This window comes from Porcisia hertigi, chromosome 31 (assembly GCF_017918235.1).
Source record: "Porcisia hertigi strain C119 chromosome 31, whole genome shotgun sequence".
NCBI classification, from domain to species: Eukaryota; Euglenozoa; class Kinetoplastea; order Trypanosomatida; family Trypanosomatidae; genus Porcisia; species Porcisia hertigi.
The window spans coordinates 757365-778413 of NC_090590.1; the positions used below are offsets into that span (position 1 = coordinate 757365).

Consider the following 21049-nt stretch of genomic DNA (forward strand, 5'->3'; position numbering starts at 1 on the left):
AACAAAAAATAAATAGTGGAGTCAAGAAGCCACAACGAGTGGTGGAAAAAAGAAAAAAAAACGACATGTAAAACCCAAGGGAGACGAGGTACCCTAGTTCATCATCATGAGGGTGACCCAAGACAGAACAGAGGTAAGGGCACGCGGGGGATTCGGGTGGGGTGGGAGGGTGGCGGAGCGGGGGGGACCGTATCCCTTTCCACCCATGAATCCTCTCAGTGCAGATGGGATGTGGGATTACCGGAATATAAAAAAAAAACTAGTGGAGAAAACATGGAGAAACAATGTAAAATGAACAGGGAATACTTCGGGGTGGGGTAGGGGAGGGAGGTGGGGGGGGGGGGCGTGGGATGGAAGAGGAGGAGAAGGTATTGCCCACACCTCAGATGAGGATCAGGTTACGCTTTGTGTCACCTCGGCAATCTTCCAAAGACTTCTGCAAATGTTTAGCGCTATATAGCGGTGTGTGTGTGTGTGTGTGTAGATCTCGTTTATAAATTGCGTAGATGTTCACCCTCGCCCTCTCTTTGTGTTTTGCTAAGAAAAGTCCACACACACACACACAGACAGATAACACATACACAGACACACACACACAGACAGATAACACACACACAGACACAAGCTAAAAAAATAAATACAAAATCATAATGATAAATGAAAACGCAGAAAACAGAGAACGAAAAGCGCATGTATGTCCGATATACCCCCACACGTTGATGAAAGCCATCAGATGTTTGAGGGAGAAAACTATAACTAAATATAAATATAAATATGTGATTGTTTTGTGTGTGTATGCGTGTGTGTTTTTTTTGTTTCTGGAGTAGGCATAGGGGCCGGTGGTGTCGCGAATGGGATGTGTAGGGGGCGGGGCGGGATGTGGGGGGGGGGAGGATGGAAATATCAAAAACTGTAAAAACACGAAACCAACAACAACAACAAAAAATGCAGACCGAAGACGGTGAGAATGACGACGGATGAGACGAATGATGTAGTGAGTAGATGAGGGAGAGGAGGAGAGAGGATGACGGATGACTGAAGACAATGGAAAAAAAAAGAAAAAAAAACATTCATGCACGCATCATCGAGGACGCCAATGTGCGCTCTGAAATCGGCAGTAATCCGAAGACAAAAACAAAAAAGATGAAAGAGAAAACGAAGCCCTCCTCCCCACATCAGCAATCAACATCACATAAAGGATAAAACACGAGATACCAAATCGCCTTTCACCCCCCCTCCCCCTTCATAAAAATAATAATAATAATAATAACAAATACATAACTCCGAAAAGAGAGAGGGGAAAAGGAAGACGGTGGAAAGAGGAGGACATCAATGAGGCGCGAGGGCGACTTCTCAACGCACACACACACACAAAAAAAGAGGCAATAGAGCGGAACAAAAAATCAGACAACAAAAGCTGCATTCCTCTGCGGTGGATGTATAGAAGCTAACGAAGTAAAACGGATACGCAGATAGACAATGAAGATAAACGAGTGGTATGAGAGAGGGGAGGAGGGGGAGAGCGGAGGAGAAGGGAAGCTAGAACGTTGACATCCTCATTCTGAATTTCTTCAGACTTGAATAGGAGTGGGAAAAATTTGATTTTACTCCGCATTGTAAAGCTCACTGCTGCTGGTGCTGCTGCTGCCCCCCCCCTCCCACACACACACACACCCACACCCACCCCTCGCCCCACCTCTCCCTCCTTCGTCTCCACGCTTCTCTCGTTTCCATTTATTGGGCTGTAGTCAATATCAACACATTCGATATATCATTTTCTATGAGGCCAGCTTGGAAAAAAAAATAATACACTAAAAAAGGCATGCATGCATTTTGGGGTCTTTTTTTTTACTCTGGTGGTGAAAGACAAAATGCGATGAAATGCTCGGGGAAAAAAAAAGATGATCAAATAAAAAATAATAACTCACACAAAAAAGGGCCAGGGGCATTTAGCGAATGTCGAAAAATGATGCAGCGGAGGGGTGGGTGGGAATTACAGTGAGGAGGGAGGGGGGGGGGAGAGAAGCCTCGAATATGTACAGAGTCGCGCGCCCTATGAGGGGGGCCATTTGTCACGAATACGGCGAACCTTCGAAACTGAGAAGATGCATTACAAAAAAAAACGATTCCACGAACAAACAAATAAAAAGGAAGAATTGAACAAAAACATGATTTGGGGGGAGTGAAAAAAAAAAGCAAAACCCACGTGTATAGTACTCTATATATATAGACTATATATATACAGTGTGTATATATAGTCTATATCATATTATTATCTATCTATAAATATACTCTATATAGTACATAATGCGTGTTTGTATGTCTTACATTTTTTTTTCAACATATAAAAAGAAGCGGAGAGTTTACCGAACTTCATTTGTGAAGCTGCGAGAAGGCGCAAGAGACACGAGTGGCTGCGCGTTTTACAGAGAACAGCACCCGCAAAAAAAAAAAACACTTTTTTTTTGGGGGTGCGTGATACTTGTTGTAGCCAGAAAAGGTGGACATAAGCAGTCGTAATCACACACCAACACACACGCGCACGGAGATCAAAGCGAGAGGTAAAGAATTGTGCGAAAACTAGCAACACCAATGAGGGAAAAACAAACAAAAGGCATGCAGGAGCTGATCCGTGTCTGAGGGCAAACATCTGCTGCGACACTGGAGCTAAACAAAAAAATGTGGCGTCCAGGGGTGAGGGAGAGAGGGGAGGGGGGAGTAAAACGGTCTGCTGCACTGTCGTATGTCCGCAAATAAATAAATGAATAAATGAATAAATAAATAAATTTATATATGCAAAAAACCCCAGTTCTCACCTTCTCACTTGCCTCTTCTTTTTTTCTTCGCACCACAAAGAGCAGCGATCGAGCCGAATGGTGCCAACAACAAAAGAAGTTGTGATTTTTTTTTGGGGGTATTACAAAGATGGAGTGAAACGGGATCGGGAACAACAACAACAAAAAAGGAAAAAATACGGGAAGAGACCAGAGACAACACGACGTGACAATCTGCCGCTCAAAATGTTTTCAGGCTTAGACAAGTAACACACCCATCATCATCGCAAATGACGTGGAGAGAACAGACACCGTAGAAGTGCTCACAGGAAAAACGGCAGAATCCTCGCAAGCCCGTTTCATACAACTCCCAGCAGCCGTTAGTACGTATCCGCAGCAGCACGAGCTGCACTGAGTCGCATCCGTGGGATAGCACCACAAGCAGTTCGGTACGACGCAGGAAGGAAAGGAGGGCACAGGCTGGGCGGTCGTGGTCGTGGTGGTGGTTGTGGTCGCGTTTGTCGTCGCAGAATCGGTGCTGGCCGAGCTGGAATTGTTCGACGTAAAGCTGGAGCTGCTCGGGGATGGCTGGGCGGTCGTGGTGGTCGTGGTCGCGTTTGTCGTCGCAGAATCGGTGCTGGCCGAGCTGGAAGTGTTCGACGTAAAGCTGGAGCTGCTCGGGGATGGCTGGGCAGTCGTGGTGGTTGTGGTAGTGGTGGTGGTGCTTGTCGTCGTTGTGGTGGTGGTGCTTGTCACAAAACAGGGCGAGGCAGTCGCACAGTCACTTCTGCGGTGCTTAGAGTCGACACCCACCGAAAAATTAGCAGAGCTCCCCCACGAGTCTGGCAAACAGCCGCAAAAGTTGTTCCCCTGCAGCCCGAGAAGTTCCAGCGAGGGCATCGCCGCCCACGACGCGGGGAATGAGCCCTCGAGTTTATCCCGCTGGAGGTAAATCCGCTCCACACGCGGCATAGTACTCCACTCCGTAGGAAGAGTGCCGCTGATACGTGTGCTGGATACGGTGATGTACTTCATAGCCGGCATCGAGCTCCAGCAAGCAGGCAGCGTCCCTGAAATGTTAGAGAAACTCAACGTCAGGAACTGCAGCGACTCCATGGAGCTCCACGTCTCGGGTAGAGTGCCACTGACACTCGTGTACGCAAGGTTGATTGATCGCACATTTATCAGCTTATGCCAGCTCGCCGGCAGTGTCCCACGGATGGCCGTTTTCGTGTTCAAAAAGTTGATTTGCTCGAGTCTCACGAGAGAGTAGTCCACATCATCCGGCATCTCAGGCAGCGTGCCGGCGGCAGGTGTATCAGTGGCGACGAGGGTGATATTGGAGTTAAAACACGACACGCCAGTCCACGTGCAGAAATCCTCGCCAGCCCACCCAAATGACGGAATCGCAGCCCCGAATGCCTGAAGCACCTTCAGTGTATTCAAGTTCTCCTCTGAAGTCAGACTGAGGGTCGTGACTGCTCGAAAAACGGGCACATCCGAGTGGTTGTAGTCTTCGACTAACGCCCAAGGCTCCGCTACTCTGGCGTCCACCACACCTCTGCCGCAAGTACAGAGCAGCACGGTTGCCATCAGAATTCTCCTTAGCGCCGCACCAAAATCGAAATGAGTCATGCTGTCGAGGGAAGAAGTGATGGACTCGAAATAGAAAAGAAGGGAATTGGGAAAAGAAAAAAAGACGGAATGGGGGGTTCGCGTCTGGCCAGGGTATCTCTCGGGGAGTGTTTGGGCTGATGTGCACTCTTTTTTTTTTTTTGGGAGGGGGGGGGGGGAGGGGGGGGGGCGTAGCGCACGGGGCGGCGAAGCGGGTGAAATAAAAAAGGGGGAGAGAAAGACAACAACTCCGTCGCAGACACTAAACGAGATCAAGTGAAAGAAGAGACATTTTTTTATTTTCATTGTGTGTGTGTGTATGGGTATGGGTATGGGTGGGGGGCGGGGGAGGGAAGTTGAATAGAGAGAGAAAGGGAGAATATATTTCGGACAAAAATTTTGTGATAGAGTACTGCAGTAGAATAACCAAGATTGATTGCAAACAAATGCGTGAGAGTTGATCTTCACAGAACAGAGCCCCCACTGCGCAGTCATGTCACTCAGAAGACATGAATTTTGCTCACAGGAGATATATATGTTCACATATATGCCGTCCACGCCTTCCCCTCCCCTGTCTTCCCTGTTCCTCCCTCCCTCTCCCATCCGTAACCCATGTGGTGTTTCATCCACCTCCTGTATCACATTTATTCAGACTACAAGGGAGGCGCTCACCGTTTTTTTTTTCACGGAGGGAGTTGTGCGCACCGGGGTGGGGGTGAGGAGGGACGCGAGCGATGGGAGAAACGAGGAGGAAACAAAATGGGGTGCTGAGAGAGAAGAATGCTCTCGCTCCCGTCGGCGTTCTCGCCGTTCCTTCCCGATGTAGGGAGGGCGCCACTCGTGAACAGCTATGAGTGGCCCCTTCACTCCTACCGTTTCGCATTCTGCCGCTGTGCGCCCTTTTTTCCCTTCCCCTAGCGCCCCCCGCCCCCCCCCCACACACACACATATATGTAACAACAAATCTGTTTCACTGCGGTCTAAGCTTAGGGATCCAGACAAATTGTTTTTGTTTAGTACTTGGTGTGGTGGTGTGTTGGTGTGGGGGGGGGGGGAGAGAAGGGGGGATGCGAGAATCAACACGGGTCCCCTGTATTACAGAAACTTTATCGAGATTTTCTCTTTTGTTTACTCTCTCATTGTTCATGCACGCACACACACACATACATACACAGCATGCTTGTTCGCTGTAGTTTGTGTATACAACGATATGGTTTCGTTCTCTCTACAGCGCCTGGATCTTTCGTGTAGTGAGGACTTGTGAGCTGGTGAATCAAGAGCATAAGAGCACATCCATCCACCGTATGTTCGATTTTATCTGCAAGGTTTCCCGGCCCGCCCACGGCTCAGCCCGCTCAGCACAACACTGCACAGCAAAAAAAAAAGAAGGGAGAGGAAGAGCAATGGGTGTGCCGGTTACGTCACAAATCTGCAAATAGGCCAACTCTTCAGCGTGTGCAAGCGCCGAGACGGTGCGAATGACATCATTGGATCTTTGGTTCTCTCCCTTTCATAAACCTCGATGACTCTGCAGAAAGGATATCTTCTGCCTCTCACAAGGCCATGTCCCCCTCTCCTCCTCCTCTTCCTCCCACCCTCTCCCCGAGGCCCCAAGACTACCAGCCGCATTGGTGCCACTTTCTTTTTGTTAGAACTAGGTTTTCTTGAGCGGTGTTTTACACGCGTCCCCACCTTGACCGCCTCATGTCCGCCCATACCCCAAATCACCAGAAGAGAAGCGACATGAGAGCCTAGGACACATCAGTCGCAACGAGGCTGTGAAAGGGGGTAGAGTGGGAGTGGGGGGGAGAGCGAGATTGGGATGTCAGAGAAGGGTCCACGGACAAAAACACGAAGAGGATACAGGCCCTGCAGAAATCGAGCACGAAAGCGATGAGAAAGAAGAGGTTGCACTGCAATCATACGGTGTTTACACAAGGTTGAAGGGCGGTGCAGCGCTCCAGAAACCTGAAGAGGGGGAAAGAAAAGCGAGGATAGAATAACAGGGGAGAGGGAGACACACAAAAAAGAGAGACTCCCACATTCATGTACACATGTACAGAGAACTATAGAGTGCGTCCCATACCCTGAGAGGATGCTATACGAGGGTTCTCCCACCCACCCCCGCCTCCAGACACATGGTGGGTAGTCATCGCATTTACATCACATCGACACACTCGACAGGTAGACCCATTTGGAATAGGAAAAGGGGGCGGGGGGGGGAGTAGTGGGGTGGTAGAGCGAAAAAAAAGGGAGGGAAAAAAGAAGAAGAAGGTGTGTGTGTGTGGGGGGGGGGGGGGGGGCGCAGGAGGAGGAGACTTGAGCATCACCACAATATGCACTGTTCAAAAGGGGAAGCGCTGATTTCTTCGAACATCCTCAACTGCTGTGGAGAACAGTCCTGGAAAGACAAAGAAAGGAAGGAGGAGGGGAGGAGAGGGGAGGAGGAGGGGAGGGAGTCGTGGAAAGGCGACACGCAGAAGAACAGGAAATCAAAAGGTGACAAGTGAAGCGGAGGGGGAGGGAAGCTGCAAAGAGGTGAATGCCGAGGAGCTGCACAGCGGAACAAAGAAAAACAAAGTGTTGTATGTGTTCGAGAATAGTAACACGGGGAAATGAAAAAGAAATAATCGAAGTAGAAAAAAGGGGCGCGGGACGGTGAGGGGGGGGGGGCAGAGACTTGAGGGACATCGTACCGGCGAAATAAACAAAAACGCGGGTCCCCCCCTCCCCCTCAAAGAAAAATTGGGAGGAGGAAGAAAAATGAGAAGAGCGGCAAAGGTGGGTGCACGATAACCCGTTCGCACAAAAACAAAAACGAAAAAGACATCGAAGGAGGAAAGCGGGAGGAAGAAGCGCGGGGGGGGGGGATAAAGATGTGCTTTTCGTTGTTTTTCCACCAACACACCTGCAGTGATAGAAGTGACATTGGTCCCATGTGATGCTCTTGAAAGACCTCGTGTACAATACAGTGACCCGACTGTCTGTCTCTCTGTGTGTGTGTGTGTGTGTGCGTGTGTGTTGTGCTGGGTGTAAATATAAAAACGTCTCCGACCATATCGATGTGTCCATAAGCGCGTGTACACAGAAAAGCCTTTCCCTTCTACGTAACTCAAATGACTGCGCGTTGTCGCCAGCTGAGACGAGTGGGAGAGGTCAAGCGAGGGATACCGAGGGCAGGCCGAGAGGTATATATATATATATATATATGTACACCCAACTGTGAACCCATGTGAGGCAACTCGTTATTAAACATTTCGTTACCGACCAAACCCTCCCCCTCTTCTAGACGCACACACACGCACACACACGCACACACACACACAGACCGCTCATGCCATCAGACAGACACCTGCACATCCGCCGAGTGCACACAGTGAAACGCTCGCCTCTGCAACACGCAGTCGGGGGTGACTTCAAACTGCACACACCTCACCAAAAAAAAAGAAAGACGGTACCTGTTGACAGTCGAGAAGAGAAAAAGTGTGAAGACGTCTTTGTTGTTGTTTTGTTGGGAGGGAGAGGGGGGAGGGAGGGGGATGAACCTCATATATTTATTCACGTAATTATTCTCACTTCGTTTTGCTTTCTCTTTCAGATTCACAAAAAAAGAAGACTCGCCCTTTTTTTTGTTTGTCCCACCGACCGTCACACATCTTCATCCGTTTTTTTTTGAGAGTACTAGAGAGAACACAAACAATATAGAAATACCAAGGGCAACAGAAGAAAAAAAGAATAGACAAACAGGAGAGTAATAAAGAGAGAAGGGATGAGTAAAGTGTGTGTGTGCGTGTCGTGGGTGGGGGTGCGGGGAAGCGTGGCGTCGGCAATTTAAAAAGGGACGGTTTGAAACAACAAAAAAACAAAAGGGAGGGGAGGGAGGGGGAGGGGGGGGGCAAGAGTGCACATGTCCTCGGAGCTTCTCCCCTCCAAAGGGAGCACCATTCGTTCTGTACTTTATCTTTGTTGTTCCAAAATGTGTGTGTCTGTTTTACATGTGTATGCCAGAGGCATACGAAAAACAGTAGACGAGCAAAACAGGTGCAAAAAAAAAAACGATATTTTCAAATCAGCAAAACAACGCGTGATGATGGAGACACACACACACACACACACACACGCTCGAAAAAAGAGGCGGGAGGGGGGAGATGGGGGGGAGGGAGTCATTTTGAAAAGAGGGGCGTAACGGGGACACAAATTGGGCCGATGCAAAAGAAAAAAAAACGGGAGAAAGAGAGAGACCAGCAGGTGGCGTAGGCGGCATGACACAGTGGTACATGAACACAGAAAGAGTAGCCACACACACACACACGATAGCCAATGAGAGCCCCCAGAGTACTTCAAGGGCTGAGATGATGAGGAAAATGGGTGGGGGAGAAGGACGCCTTGAAAACACGTGGGTGGGTGCAATACAAGGTGTTCAGTACCGTGGGGAGGCAAAAAAAAGAGACTTGTGCATGTTTCCCCCACACGGCAGACACGGGTAAATAAAAGAGAGGGAGAGAAAGACGCGGTCATACAGAATCCACACAACACACATATATGTACACACTTTCTTTCGGCTATGTTTTGCATGTGCTGTCGCTATTTTCTTTTTTGTTTTGAATCCCAGCTTCACACCTGTCTCGAACTTCGTTGTTGGTCTCCATGTGACTTACACGAACCTCAAGCATGTATAGGCGAAAAAAAACCCGAGATGAAGGTGACGGGAGAAAGAGAAAGTGAAAGGGGGGGGCATCGTTCGGACCACAGAGCCGAGCAAACAACCACAACAAAAACAGGGACGGTTGTGATGAAACAAAAAACAATAGAACAACAGAAAGGGGGAGGGAGAAGGCGCAAGGAGGTTCCACATAGGAGAAACACGGCGGCGCTGGGCCCAACGCCACTGCGGGAAAGGAGAAAAGCAAAACATATATATATATACATATATATATATCCCAGATAAGTCAGCAACGTATCATCGTATTCGGTGCCCGTAGTCCTCTGCGCAACAAAAAAGAAACGAGAATAAAGAGGGGGGAGAACTGCGGGGGGCTACAATCCACGACACGGAACATCTTTTGCGGGTTACGAGAAATGGGAAGGGAGGCGGAGAGGAAATGGGAAAAATCGAGACACACATCTTTCACCACGCGAAGAGATGCTTCATTGGAGAAAGAAGGGGGGAGGGGGTTTATCTTCCCCAGGGACCCCCCAGGCTTACTTTTTTTTTCCAAACTGCTATACAGTCAAACCCAATGCACACACGTCCACGGAGGCTAGGAAAGCTCAGAAAAGGCGGAGGAGAGCACAAAGAGCATATGAAAGACGCAGAAAGAAGCTGCAGCGAGGGAGATCGCGTCAGCAACAAAAAAGAAACAAGAACCACAATAAAGCACACATTAGCGCAAAGCGCATGTGTCGGTGTGCCTTCTTCCTTAGAGCTTACTTGATGGGTGTCGAGATGAAATTCTGTCTTTTCCCTTCGACTCAACTTTCACTTCGCTTGAGACCTCAACACCGGTGGAGAGCGGCACCGGAGGAAAACCGACACCTAGGGGCGGAGACATCCACATTCTATTGGTGATCTGAGACTGATGCCACGGATGAGCAGCAGCAGATCGCACCACCTTGTTTAGCTGTATTCAGTCTCACAGCAGCGTCACGGGCAGGCGTTGGCTGTAGAGCAGTTTGCACTCGCCACGGCCGGATCCACATAAATCCCATAAATGAACTCGTGATTGGCCCATGTGCTCGGCACACAGCCGCAAAGGGAGTTACCATTCACGGATACACCGTTCAGGGTCGGGGCAGATGCCCACGTATCTGGGAGGGGCCCCGTCAGGCGGTTGTTGGACAACGTGATGGAGCTAATGCGCTGGAGACTGGACCACTCTGATGGCAGCGTACCAGAAAGTTTGTTGTTCTTCGCCTCGATGATCGTGAGGCGTGAGGCGGTGCCCCACGACGGAGGAAGCGATCCGGTAAGGCGGTTATCATTCAGGCACACCCACGTCATGAAGCGCAGCTTGCTCCATGACTCCGGTAGGGTGCCCGTCAGTTGGTTTTCATAGAGCAGGAACCACTTGAGCGTCTTCATGTTCGACCACTCCGGGGGTAGGGTGCCCCGTCAGCGAGTTCGAGAACAGCGAGATGTACTCGATGCGCGAGAGCCTCGCCCAGCTCGCTGGAAGGGTGCCTCTCAGCGTTTCGGTGCCGTAGCTTACACTAATGAGAGTGACCATCACATGGTTGCCCACAGCAGCGGCGGGGAGCTCTGGCAGCTGCACCACGGCTGCCTCATCCAAATACACGTCCACACCTTTACTCGTGCACGACACATAGATCCACTCGCAGAAGTCCACCGCCGGCAGCGTCTGAAGACGTGGGTTTGTGTTCACAAAAGCCTGTAAAAAGATCCGCGTGTTCGTCCGCTGCGCGCTGGTGTAGTTGGTGTAGAACGAGGCGTTCACCCCTTGTGTAGTCCAGAGAAAGGGGAAGATGAAGCCGACCACGAGCACAGCAGCCCGGTACAGCAGCTTACTGCGGCGGAGCAGCATTGCTGGCAGGGTGGAAAGAAAAGTCCAAGTGAAAAGGGGGAAAAAAAAGGTGCGAAGGTCGGCACTTCACAACGGTGCGGTTGTTCCCGTTGGCTTTTGGATGCAATTGGTGGGGGGGGGGGGAAGAGGAAGAAGAGGGGGAGGGGGGAAGGGCGACAGGGGAAAGAAAGGAGAAGGGGGCGGAAGGGAGATGTGCACTCGATGCCGAGTGAGACAAAAATAAAGGCACTCATATATATACACTAATGAAAACCCAAATATGCATTAACAACAACAAAAAAAAGAGATGAGGAGCACCACTAGAAAAAGAGGTATAAGGAAGATGGCAGACACTGGTAGCTGTATAACCCTGAGATGAGAACGCTTCAGAAAAAAAGTGAGAGAGATGAACAAAACATATACGTGAGCCAGAAACGAATAGGTGAAGACGGAAAAGCGGGGGGGAGGGGGGGGGGCGAAGAGGAGGGGTTACGCTGTGCTTCTTTTCTTTTAGACGCACGCCTACCGTTGTAGGTGAGAAGCAAGTCCTTCGTATCCTGGATTCGTGTAACTACGACAAGTATATTTGAAGTTTTTTTTATAAGCCCCTGTGTATTCCCCTTTGTGTGATTAAGTTTGTCGTGTGTGTTGTGTCTGGAACTAGGCGTGTGTATGTCTGTTAGAGAGTGGTAGTGAGGGGCGAGGAGGTATGCTGGGGAGGAAGAGGAGAAGTGGGGGGAAGGAGTCCACAACAACGTGATGAGGTGTGAGAGGGGAACCAAACAGCACGCAGAGCGGTGGGGAGCTGGTGGAAGAGAGGCAGTGTGGCATCCGCGTACAACCACCTCAGGGGAACATATCGGGGGCGGTGGCACGGCACGGAGGGCTGGCGCCGTTGCTCGTCGTGCACCGCTCTCCCTCTGGTGGGGAGAACACCGGCCATCTGAACGGAGGAGAGTTGGAAGGGAGAATCACAGTGGCGGCAACGCCCTCTGCCCCTTTTTCTTTACAGTCGACGTGGCGCTTCTCATTTTCTTTTCATGTCTCACTTCTCTCTGCCTGCCACTCTCCATCATCCCCGCTCGGATACACTGCAGAGGGAAGGGGACGGAGCGCGTCTGACGGATGCGACGTGGGCAGGACAACACGGAGACGAATAATGGGGAAAACGGAGAAAAATGTCAAACGTGTGGGGAAAAAGGGGGGGAGAAAAAAAGGGGGAAAAAGAGCGGAAAACTGGGGGAGAAGAGAAACACATGGGGGTGAAGAGATACAAATGGGGGAGAAGAGGAAGGGGAGGAGACAGAGAGACTCCACTGGGACGTACACCCGTGTGCGCGTGACTCCTGCACACACCACGCACCGCGTCCCACCGAGGAGTGCTCATCATTACCAAAATGAAAACAAAACAGCGTAGAAACGAAAGCGTCGCTACCACTGACACGAGGAACACACACAAACCTGCATCGCACACACTCAGACGCACGCGTGTGCAGTGACGCCTACGTGTTCACGTTGGCTGTTGAGCGCGTGCGTCACATCGCTACATACAGAACACAAACGTATGTATATACATATATATATATATTCTATATTGCACAATTCTTTCGGGGCGGGCGAGCCTTCTCGTCTCCTCCTTACAGAGAGTGCACACCGAGACACCACGCCAGGTGCACTCCGTCCTGCCAACATCAGAGCTGACTGCAAAGAGAACGAATGGAGACAATACCGAATGCATGATAAAATGAGTACTGACACAACACAACACACAGAGAGAGAGAGGGAGATTTACTACACTACTTATGTAGTTATTCATATTTATATTTATATTTCTATACGCATCCTATGGGCGGAGCGGTGGGTCCACACAGCGTGTGTGTGTGTCCACGTGGTGATACGCAGCAGAGGGGAACGCCCTGCACAGACACACAAGCGACGTTGATCCCTTTTTTGCCGTCTGTGTTGTGGATGCGTCTGCTGCACGCAAGCACCCGACGACACCGGCGCAGGGGAGTACGCACACAAAAGCAGCGCACAGCCTGTTCCCAAGCAGCGCCAGTGTGCGACAACCGTTTGACGATCAGCCGCACCGCAGCAGGTACGGACTGCGCGTGATCGGTCGTCGTGCATGGTCACCCCGCTGCTGCTCACCGGTCAGCGACACACACGAGTGCATAATCCCCCTTCTCATATCGCATCGCGGTCACACACTTCATGGGATCTCATCCCTTCTCCAGGTGCACTGCGACCCGGCCTGCTTGCACATGGCACTTACTGAAAGAGTGCGCGGTGACGGCAGGGGCAGGAGACAAACGGAGCTGGTAGCGCCACAGTGCACGGCGACTCACTTTCGGGATGCACGCGAACACTCGTGCTCACAGGGGTGGAGGGTGTGTGTGCGCGAAGGGGAGGAGAGGGAGGACCCGCAAAGCGGCGATGCCCTTAACAGCACACGCGCAAGGAAATGGGGGAGGAGGGATGAAGGGGGGCAGCAGGGAACAAAAGAGCAGACACACACACACACAATGGCGCGTGCACAGCCTACACGAATGCCGGCGCGTTGGTGTGCCGCACCACAGCGACAGTGGCGCGACAGCAGGACACCACCACATAGCTTACACTCCGGCGATGCTCAAGCAGCCAATAACGAGGAAAGGAACGCCCAAAAACTGCTTAGATTCCCGAAGGAGGGTTTCTGTGGTGCAGAAGAGGAGGAGGGAGCTCGTGGAGTAGTCGTGGGAGTGGGGGTGGGACAGCCGCTGGCTTCCGCACACGTGGCGTCAGTGACCGGTGCATCCACATCAATCTTCAGTGAGCTCCACGACGGAGGCACACAACCACAGATTCGATTAGAGGACAAATAAATGTATGGCTTCTTTTGAAGCGACCCCCACGCCTCTGGCAGCGGTCCCGACAGTGAGTTGTTCCTCAGCATAGCATGCCATAGAGACCCCATCGCGGCCCACTCAGGGGGGAGTGTGCCGGAGAGACTGTTTCCATCCATGTTGACACTAGTCAATGCTGCCAAGTTACCCCATGAGGCCGGTAGTGACCCCGACAGTGAATTTTTTCTCAAATTTACCGTTGCCAGCGCTGTCATGGCAGCCCATTCAGGGGGAAGTGTGCCAGAGAGATTGTTTCCTTCCATGTTGACACTAGTCAATGCTGTCAAGCTACCCCATGAGGGCGGTAGTGACCCCTTAAAGTCGTTATATTCCATATGGACTTCTTTCAGGGACTTCATCGCAGCCCACTCGGGGGGAAGGGTGCCGGACAGCTTGTTACTGTTGAACACGAGTTCGGTTAATGCAGTCATGCTTCCCCACGCATGAGGCAGCGGCCCGTCCAGGGAATTCCACCTCATTCGCAGGACCTCCAGCGACACCAGAGAAGCCCACTCGGGGGGGAGTGTGCCAGACAGCTGGTTCCCCTGCATGTCGAGTGTGGTCAATGCGGTCATACGACCCCACGTCAGAGGCGGCTGCCCCTTGAGATCGTTGTCTTCGATAATGAGTTTCTTCAGTGACTTCATCGCAGCCCACTCGGGAGGGAGTGTGCCAGACAGCTCGTTTATGCCCACATCCAGCACGGTCAATGCTGTCATACGACCCCACGAAGTTGGCAGCGATCCCGTCAAAAAGTTTAGCCTCACGGACAGCTCCTGCAGCGACGTCATCGAAGCCCAGGAGGCGGGTAGAGTGCCAGACAGCTCATTGCTGTCGAGGAGAAGCTTAGTCAGGGATGTCATCTGAGCCCAAACAGCTGGCAGACTGCCAATGATTTTGTTATAGGAGAGCCTCAATACCCGCAGCTGCGTCAGGCGCGACCAGGTCTCCGGCAACGTACCTCTCAGCGCAGGTCCACGGTTGTCTAGAACCACCTCCCACACCATCACATGTGAGCCGTCCACGTCGGCGTCTAGCTCTGCTAACGTCACATTAGACGTCACCGTCTGCACAGAAAGGCGCACAATCACCGTGGTGGTATCTGGGCAGCTCACACCGCGCCACTCACAGAAGTCCGCCCTCGACCACGTCGACTGCAGCTCCGTCGCTCCGCTCAGGAACCCCCTGAGAAACCTCGCCGTGTGGGTCCGCTGCTCAGCCGTGAAGTCATTCGCTGTGACGGCATGCGCCTCCTGCGTGTAGTGCACCACACACACCAGCAGCAGCGTCACCGCCGCGAGGATGATGCGACGGGGTGCGTCGTGCATGTGCGGCGTCAAGGAGATGGGTGAAAAGAGGAGCACAGCGGAGGTGGAAGGGAGGGGAGCGTCGGGCGGTACAGCGGCACGCAGGCGGACTCCGTCGACAGTAACGCGACAGGGAGGAGTTGGGGACAAGAGAGAAAATGCGGCACCACACAACGCGCGAAAACGACCTCTCAACCACACACACACACACACACACAGGCACAGACGTCTGTCGGGTCGGTCTCCGATGTGCCCGCGTTGTCCCTGACGGTGTGCAGAGCACGTGAGACAGGAAAAAAAGCCAGAAAAAAAAATAAACGCACCAGTACAGGAAAGACGACAGTTGTGGTCTGTCAAAGTAGTCAGAAAAACACGTCGCAGAAACAAAAGTGACACCCGAGGGTGCGGGAAAGAGGGGAGAGGTAAGGAGAGGGGAGAAGGGAGAGAAGGAGAAAGGGGGGTCGAAAAGGGGGAAGAGTAGACGGAATAGAAGAGGGGAGTAAAAAAGGGGGAGGGGGTGGAGTAGGCGGTTTATCTCCGGCCTGCACTCGAGTACAGTGGACAACGTGAAACGTGAGAGAGGGACAATAAATAAAGAGAGAGAGCAAAAATATCAGGCAACACAAAAACACAAAACAGACAAACACACACAGCCACGGCACTCACGGGCAGAAAAAGGGAGAAAGGGAGGAAAAAGGGAGGGGGGAGTAGAGAGGGTTACGGTGCAGAGCGTAGAATAGAAATTAGCGGCGCACAATCACGCACTGGAACACAGACAGAGAGAGAGAAGCACAAAACGCGCGAGTGACCACTCTCTCCTTTTTTATAATGTGCCGTAGGTGTGCGCGTCTGTGCAGTCGTTGCTGGAGTTGTACTTCAGTGTATGTGCACGGGCGTCGGTGACTTCTCTGTTTGTAGTATACGCCGTTGTGCAGTGCGCACCCGCCGTGTGTGACCCCCACTCGATTGACGGTGAATGTTTGTCGTCTCTCACGGTGCCGGTAGGAGAGTGAAACGACGTCGAAAGACGGGATGAAGGGGGCGAGGGGAAAAAGAGGAGGGAGGGGGCCGAGTGGTGTGGCTGCGGATGTGGGAAAGGGGGGGAAGGGTCGGTGGTGGCGGGCACGTCACACTGCGGGGGAATCAGCGAGATCAGAAGGGGCGAAGGGCACTTCAAAATAGGGGGTAAAAAAGGATGTCTTGCAAACAGCTCACTCGTTGGATAGGTCGATAATCGGGGGACTAAAAGAGTCACTGCGGGTATGCACGTACGTGTGTGTGTGTGTGTGTGGAGGGGGGGTGGAGGATGAGGGAGGTTCCCGATTGCGTTGGCGGCGGTGATCAAACGAGTATGAACAAAACAGAAAAAAGCGCCAACAAGACAAGCACACACAACAGAAAGAGGGAAGGAGGGATTGAGAAAGTGAGAGATGACAAGGATGTGTGAGTGTGTGTATGTGGGTGTATAGGTGACTGGCCAACACCACAAGATAGGGGGCAGTGGAGAGGGGCAATTGTCGTGCAGCACAACTGATCGCAGCCACACGGCACACATGCGTGGACCCACAGACACGGGGTGAGAGACACAGCACGAAGCCGGAGCTGCAAGAGCGAGCGTGAATGCACAACTGCAACCGATGTCGTTGGCTGCACAGAGAGCCGCGCCGACAGGCGCCGCTGCACACATGACGCGGGCAGTGCGACCAAAGATCCCACGCCGAGCAGCACAGGGCGTAATGCACACACATCGCTCCGGTAGCGCGGGGCAATGGGGGATCCAAGTCGCACACAGACAGGCACGCAAAAAACGTGCTCAGCGCGGAAGCGCGTTCACCGGCGCAGTCGAGTTGGCCCTAACCGCACCTCACGCGCCACCGTTGTTCTCATAATCCACACACACACACAACTCCGTGGCAGACGTAGACATGTCAGCTCTCCGCCGCAGATGCACCCAGCACGGTGCACCAAAACACAACGGCCTCGCTGGCTGGGGTGCTTGGCAGTGTCTGCGCAGGGAAGCGGCGGAACAGATGCCTCAGCGTGCACTCACGTGCCCGCGACGTAAACCAGTCACGGGGTGCAACTGCGCCACCGTCATGCACATCGAGGGCACCGCCTGCGTCGCTGGCGAGCGTCTGTCCAGCCGGGGAAGCCGAGAGGCCGAGACATCCACATCGCCATCACGGCCGCACCACCGCGACAGACATCACAAATTCGCTGCGCAGCAGCCACTTAAAAAGAGGACGATTGGAAACTCGTGTGCGTCTGTGTGTGTGTGTGTGTGAGAGAAAGTGAGGGGGAGGAGTCCACAACGACGTGATGAGGTGTGAGAGGGGAACCCAACAGCACGCAGAGCGGTGGGGAGCTGGTGGAAGAGAGGCAGTGTGGCATCCGCGTACAACCACCTCAGGGGAACATATCGGGGATGGTGGCACGGCACGGAGGGCTGGCGCCGTTGCTCGTCGCGCACCGCTCTCCCTCTGTTGGGGAGAACACCGGCCATCTGAGCGGAGGGGAGTTGGAAGGGAGAATCGCAGTGGCGGCAACGCCCTCCGCCCCTTTTTGTTTACAGTCGACGTGGCGCTTTTCATTTTCTTTTCATGTCTCACTTCTCTCTGCCTGCCACTCTCCATCATCCCCGCTCGGATACACTGCAGAGGGAAGGGGACGGAGCGCGTCTGACGGAAGCGACGAGGGCAGGACAACACGGAGACGAAAAATGGGGAAAACGGAGAAAAATGTCAAACGCGTGGGGAAAAATGGGGGGAAAAGGGGGAATAGAGAAAAACTGGGGGGGGGGAGAGAAACAAATGAGGGAAAAATGGGGGGAAGACTGGGGGAATAGGGAAACGAATGAGGGAATAGAGAAACAAATGGGGGAGATCAGGGAGGGGAGGAGACAGAGAGACTCCAATGGGACGTACACCCGTGTGCGCGTGACTCCTGCACACACCACGCACCGCGTCCCATCAGGGAGTGCTCATCATTAAAAAATGAAAACAAAACAGCGAGAAACGAAAGCGCGCCACCACTGACACAGAAACACACACAAACCTGCATCGCACACACCCAGACGCACGCGTGTCTGTGACGCCTCGTGTTCACGTTGGCTGTTGAACACGTGCTCATTGCTACATACAGAACACAAACGTATATATGTATATACATATATATTTATTTATATTGCACAATTATTTCGGGGGGCGGGCGAGCTTTCTCCCCCCCCTTTACAAAGAGTGCACACCGAAATCATCACGCCACGGCTCTGCGTCCTCTCGACACCTTTACGAGGAGCGAAGAATGGGAGGAAATACCGAACCCATCCTAAAAATAAATACAGAAACAGACAAACAGAGAGAGGGAGAGAGAGCTGTACTACACTACTTATGCATTTACATATATGCTTAGAGATATCCTATGGGCGGAGCGGTGGGTCCACACAGCGTGGGTGTGTGTCCGCGTGGTGATACGCAGCGAAGGGGAACGCCCTGCACACACACAAGCGCGTTGATTCCCTTTTTGCCGTCTGTGTTGTAGATGCGTCTGCTGCACGCAAGCAGCCGACAACACCGGCGCAGTGAGGTGGGCACACATAAAAAGTGCAGTGCGTCATCCCAACCAGTGCCAATGAGCAGTCACTGTTGGGGATCCGAGGCACAATATCGGACACAGCTGCGCGTAGTCGGTGGTCTCGCATGCCCACCCACAGCCTCTCCACCCGGATGAATACACTTGATGATACTCCACCCCCTTGTCCATCGTTGACTGCAGTCGCCCACATCATCGCAACTTATCCATTCTCCTCGTGCACCGCATCCATGCGCGCTCGCAATTCGCACCCGGATAATTAGGAACGAGGAAAGAAGGCGCGGTGAGTAGGAAAAGCTGTCGGTGGCAGCCTCATAGTGCACAACTATTCATTCTGGGAATGCGCGCGACGATTGATTCACAGGGCCAAAATTGAGGTCATGTGTGTGTGTGGAGAGGGGGGAGATGGAAAGGGGCGGAGGCGACCGGCTTGGACAGACGCACGCCGGTGTGTGTATGTATGTGTGTCACCGCGGCGAGAGAGGTTTGATGACCCCCCCCCATTTCACCTCACCAACGTCTCAACACTCTGTCGTTGTTGCCCATCGCTTTAGAGGGATCGCTGCTGCTTCGCCCCCCACTTCAATCACCACGCACACACACAAACACACACAGCGGCGATGACCACTCTCTTTTTTTTTCAGGAGCGCCTGCGGGTGTGACGCGATGGGAATCTAGGACCACGAAAACAATCCGTGCATTGAAAGTCATACTAGCCGAATAGATTCAGCTCAAACCCCGGTCCATAGCGGTTCAAACCAGCGTGCCTTGGGGGGGCGGTGACCGTGGTGGTGGGACAGGGATTGGCTTCCCCACACGTGGCATCAGTGACGGTTTTATCCAAGTTGTACCTCTGTGAGTTCCAAGTGTAGGGCATGCAGCCGCAGAAGAAGTTAGAGCGCACGTCGATTTTCGAGCCCGGCTCCATCCATCCCCACGACTCCGGCAGCGGTCCCGACAGTGAGTTGTTCATCAGATTCACGTCCCTCACCATCATCATCCCACCCCACGTGGGGGGGAGGGTGCCAGAGAGCTTGTTGCTCTTCAATTCGACCGTTACCAATTTTGTCAGATAAGCCCAGTTCGAAGGCAGAGAACCAGAGAGTGAGTTCAGGCTTATCATCAATGTGCGGAGTGACCTCATATCCCGCCACCCGGGAGGAAGTGTGCCAGACAGCCTGTTCTCGTCCAGATTCAGCAGGGTCAATGCTGTCATCCTACCCCACGAAGTTGGCAGCGATCCTGAGAGTGAGTTGGAAGACATTAGGAGCATCCTCAGTGACCTCATCGAGCCCCAAGAAGCGGGTAGGGTGCCAGACAACTCATTAGAACAGAGGGCCACATACGACAGGGCTGTCATACTACCCCACGACGCGGGCAGCGTACCTTCCAGCTTATTGTACCGGAGGTCCAAAAACCGCAACTGCGTCAGGCGCGACCAGGTCTCCGGCAGTGTCCCCGCCAGTGAAGGGCGCACCGCGTACAGGGACAAATCCCGCACCATCACCTGCGAGCCGTCCACGTCGGCGTCCAGCTCTGCTAACGTCATAGCGGACCATAGCGACATTGCAGTGAAATCCACATTCACCGTGGTCGCGTCCGCGCAGGTCACACCGCGCCACCCACAAAAGTCCGTCCCAGTCCACTCCGACTGCTGCTTCCTCGCTCCGCTCAGGAACCCCCTGAGAAACCTCGCCGTGTGGGTTTGCTGCTCAGCCGTGAAGTCATTCGCCGTGACGGCATGCGCCTCCTGCGCGTAGTGCACCACACACAGCAGCAGCAGCGTCACCGCCGCGGCGATGATGCGACGGGATGTGTCGTGCATGTGCGCCATTCTCTCGTAATGACTCTCTTCACTTTTATTGCTCTCTCCGGGCGCAGTGGCGGGGGAGGGAGAGGGGAGGCGGCTGGTGCCGCAACGCACTGCCACGTCGTCGAGGGGAACCTAACAGGGGTGGAGGGGAGCCGAGAGCACGCGGCACTTCACACAGGGTAACGAGAATCTCTGCACACACGTCTGTCGCGTCGCTCTTCGAGGTGCGCGTGCTGTCGCGGGGATCGGTGAAGCACTAAAAGGGGTCAACTGCACAGGAGAGGAACAAAGGAGGGGAGAGAGTAGACCGACAGAGGAGAGAAAAGAGAGGTGTCGTATGATCAAGTCGGCTGAACAGCACGTCTCGAAAAAAACAGAAAAAATAGTGACACCAGAGAGTGTAGGATAGGGGGAAAAGTGAAAAGGGGGGGTCGATAACCGCGGCTGTTTTTCTTGATTCCGCGCTCGTTTACAGTTGAGAGCGTAAAACGTGAAAAAAAAGACTTACACAAGAAGACAGACAAACACACACACACACACACACACA

At 52.7% G+C, this 21049-nt stretch overlaps 1 protein-coding gene across 1 annotated transcript; it reads right to left on the reverse strand.

Annotated features, from left to right (window-relative positions):
- Positions 1–3032: 3032 nt before the first annotated feature.
- Positions 3033–10470, reverse strand: JKF63_03871 (uncharacterized protein; the record flags this gene model as incomplete). Its single annotated transcript, XM_067899868.1, has 2 exons — positions 3033–4032; positions 10037–10470. 2 exons carry the CDS (start codon positions 10468–10470, stop codon positions 3033–3035), a joined length of 1434 nt encoding a protein of 477 aa, XP_067755074.1.
- Between the last annotated feature and the right edge of the window lie 10579 nt (positions 10471–21049).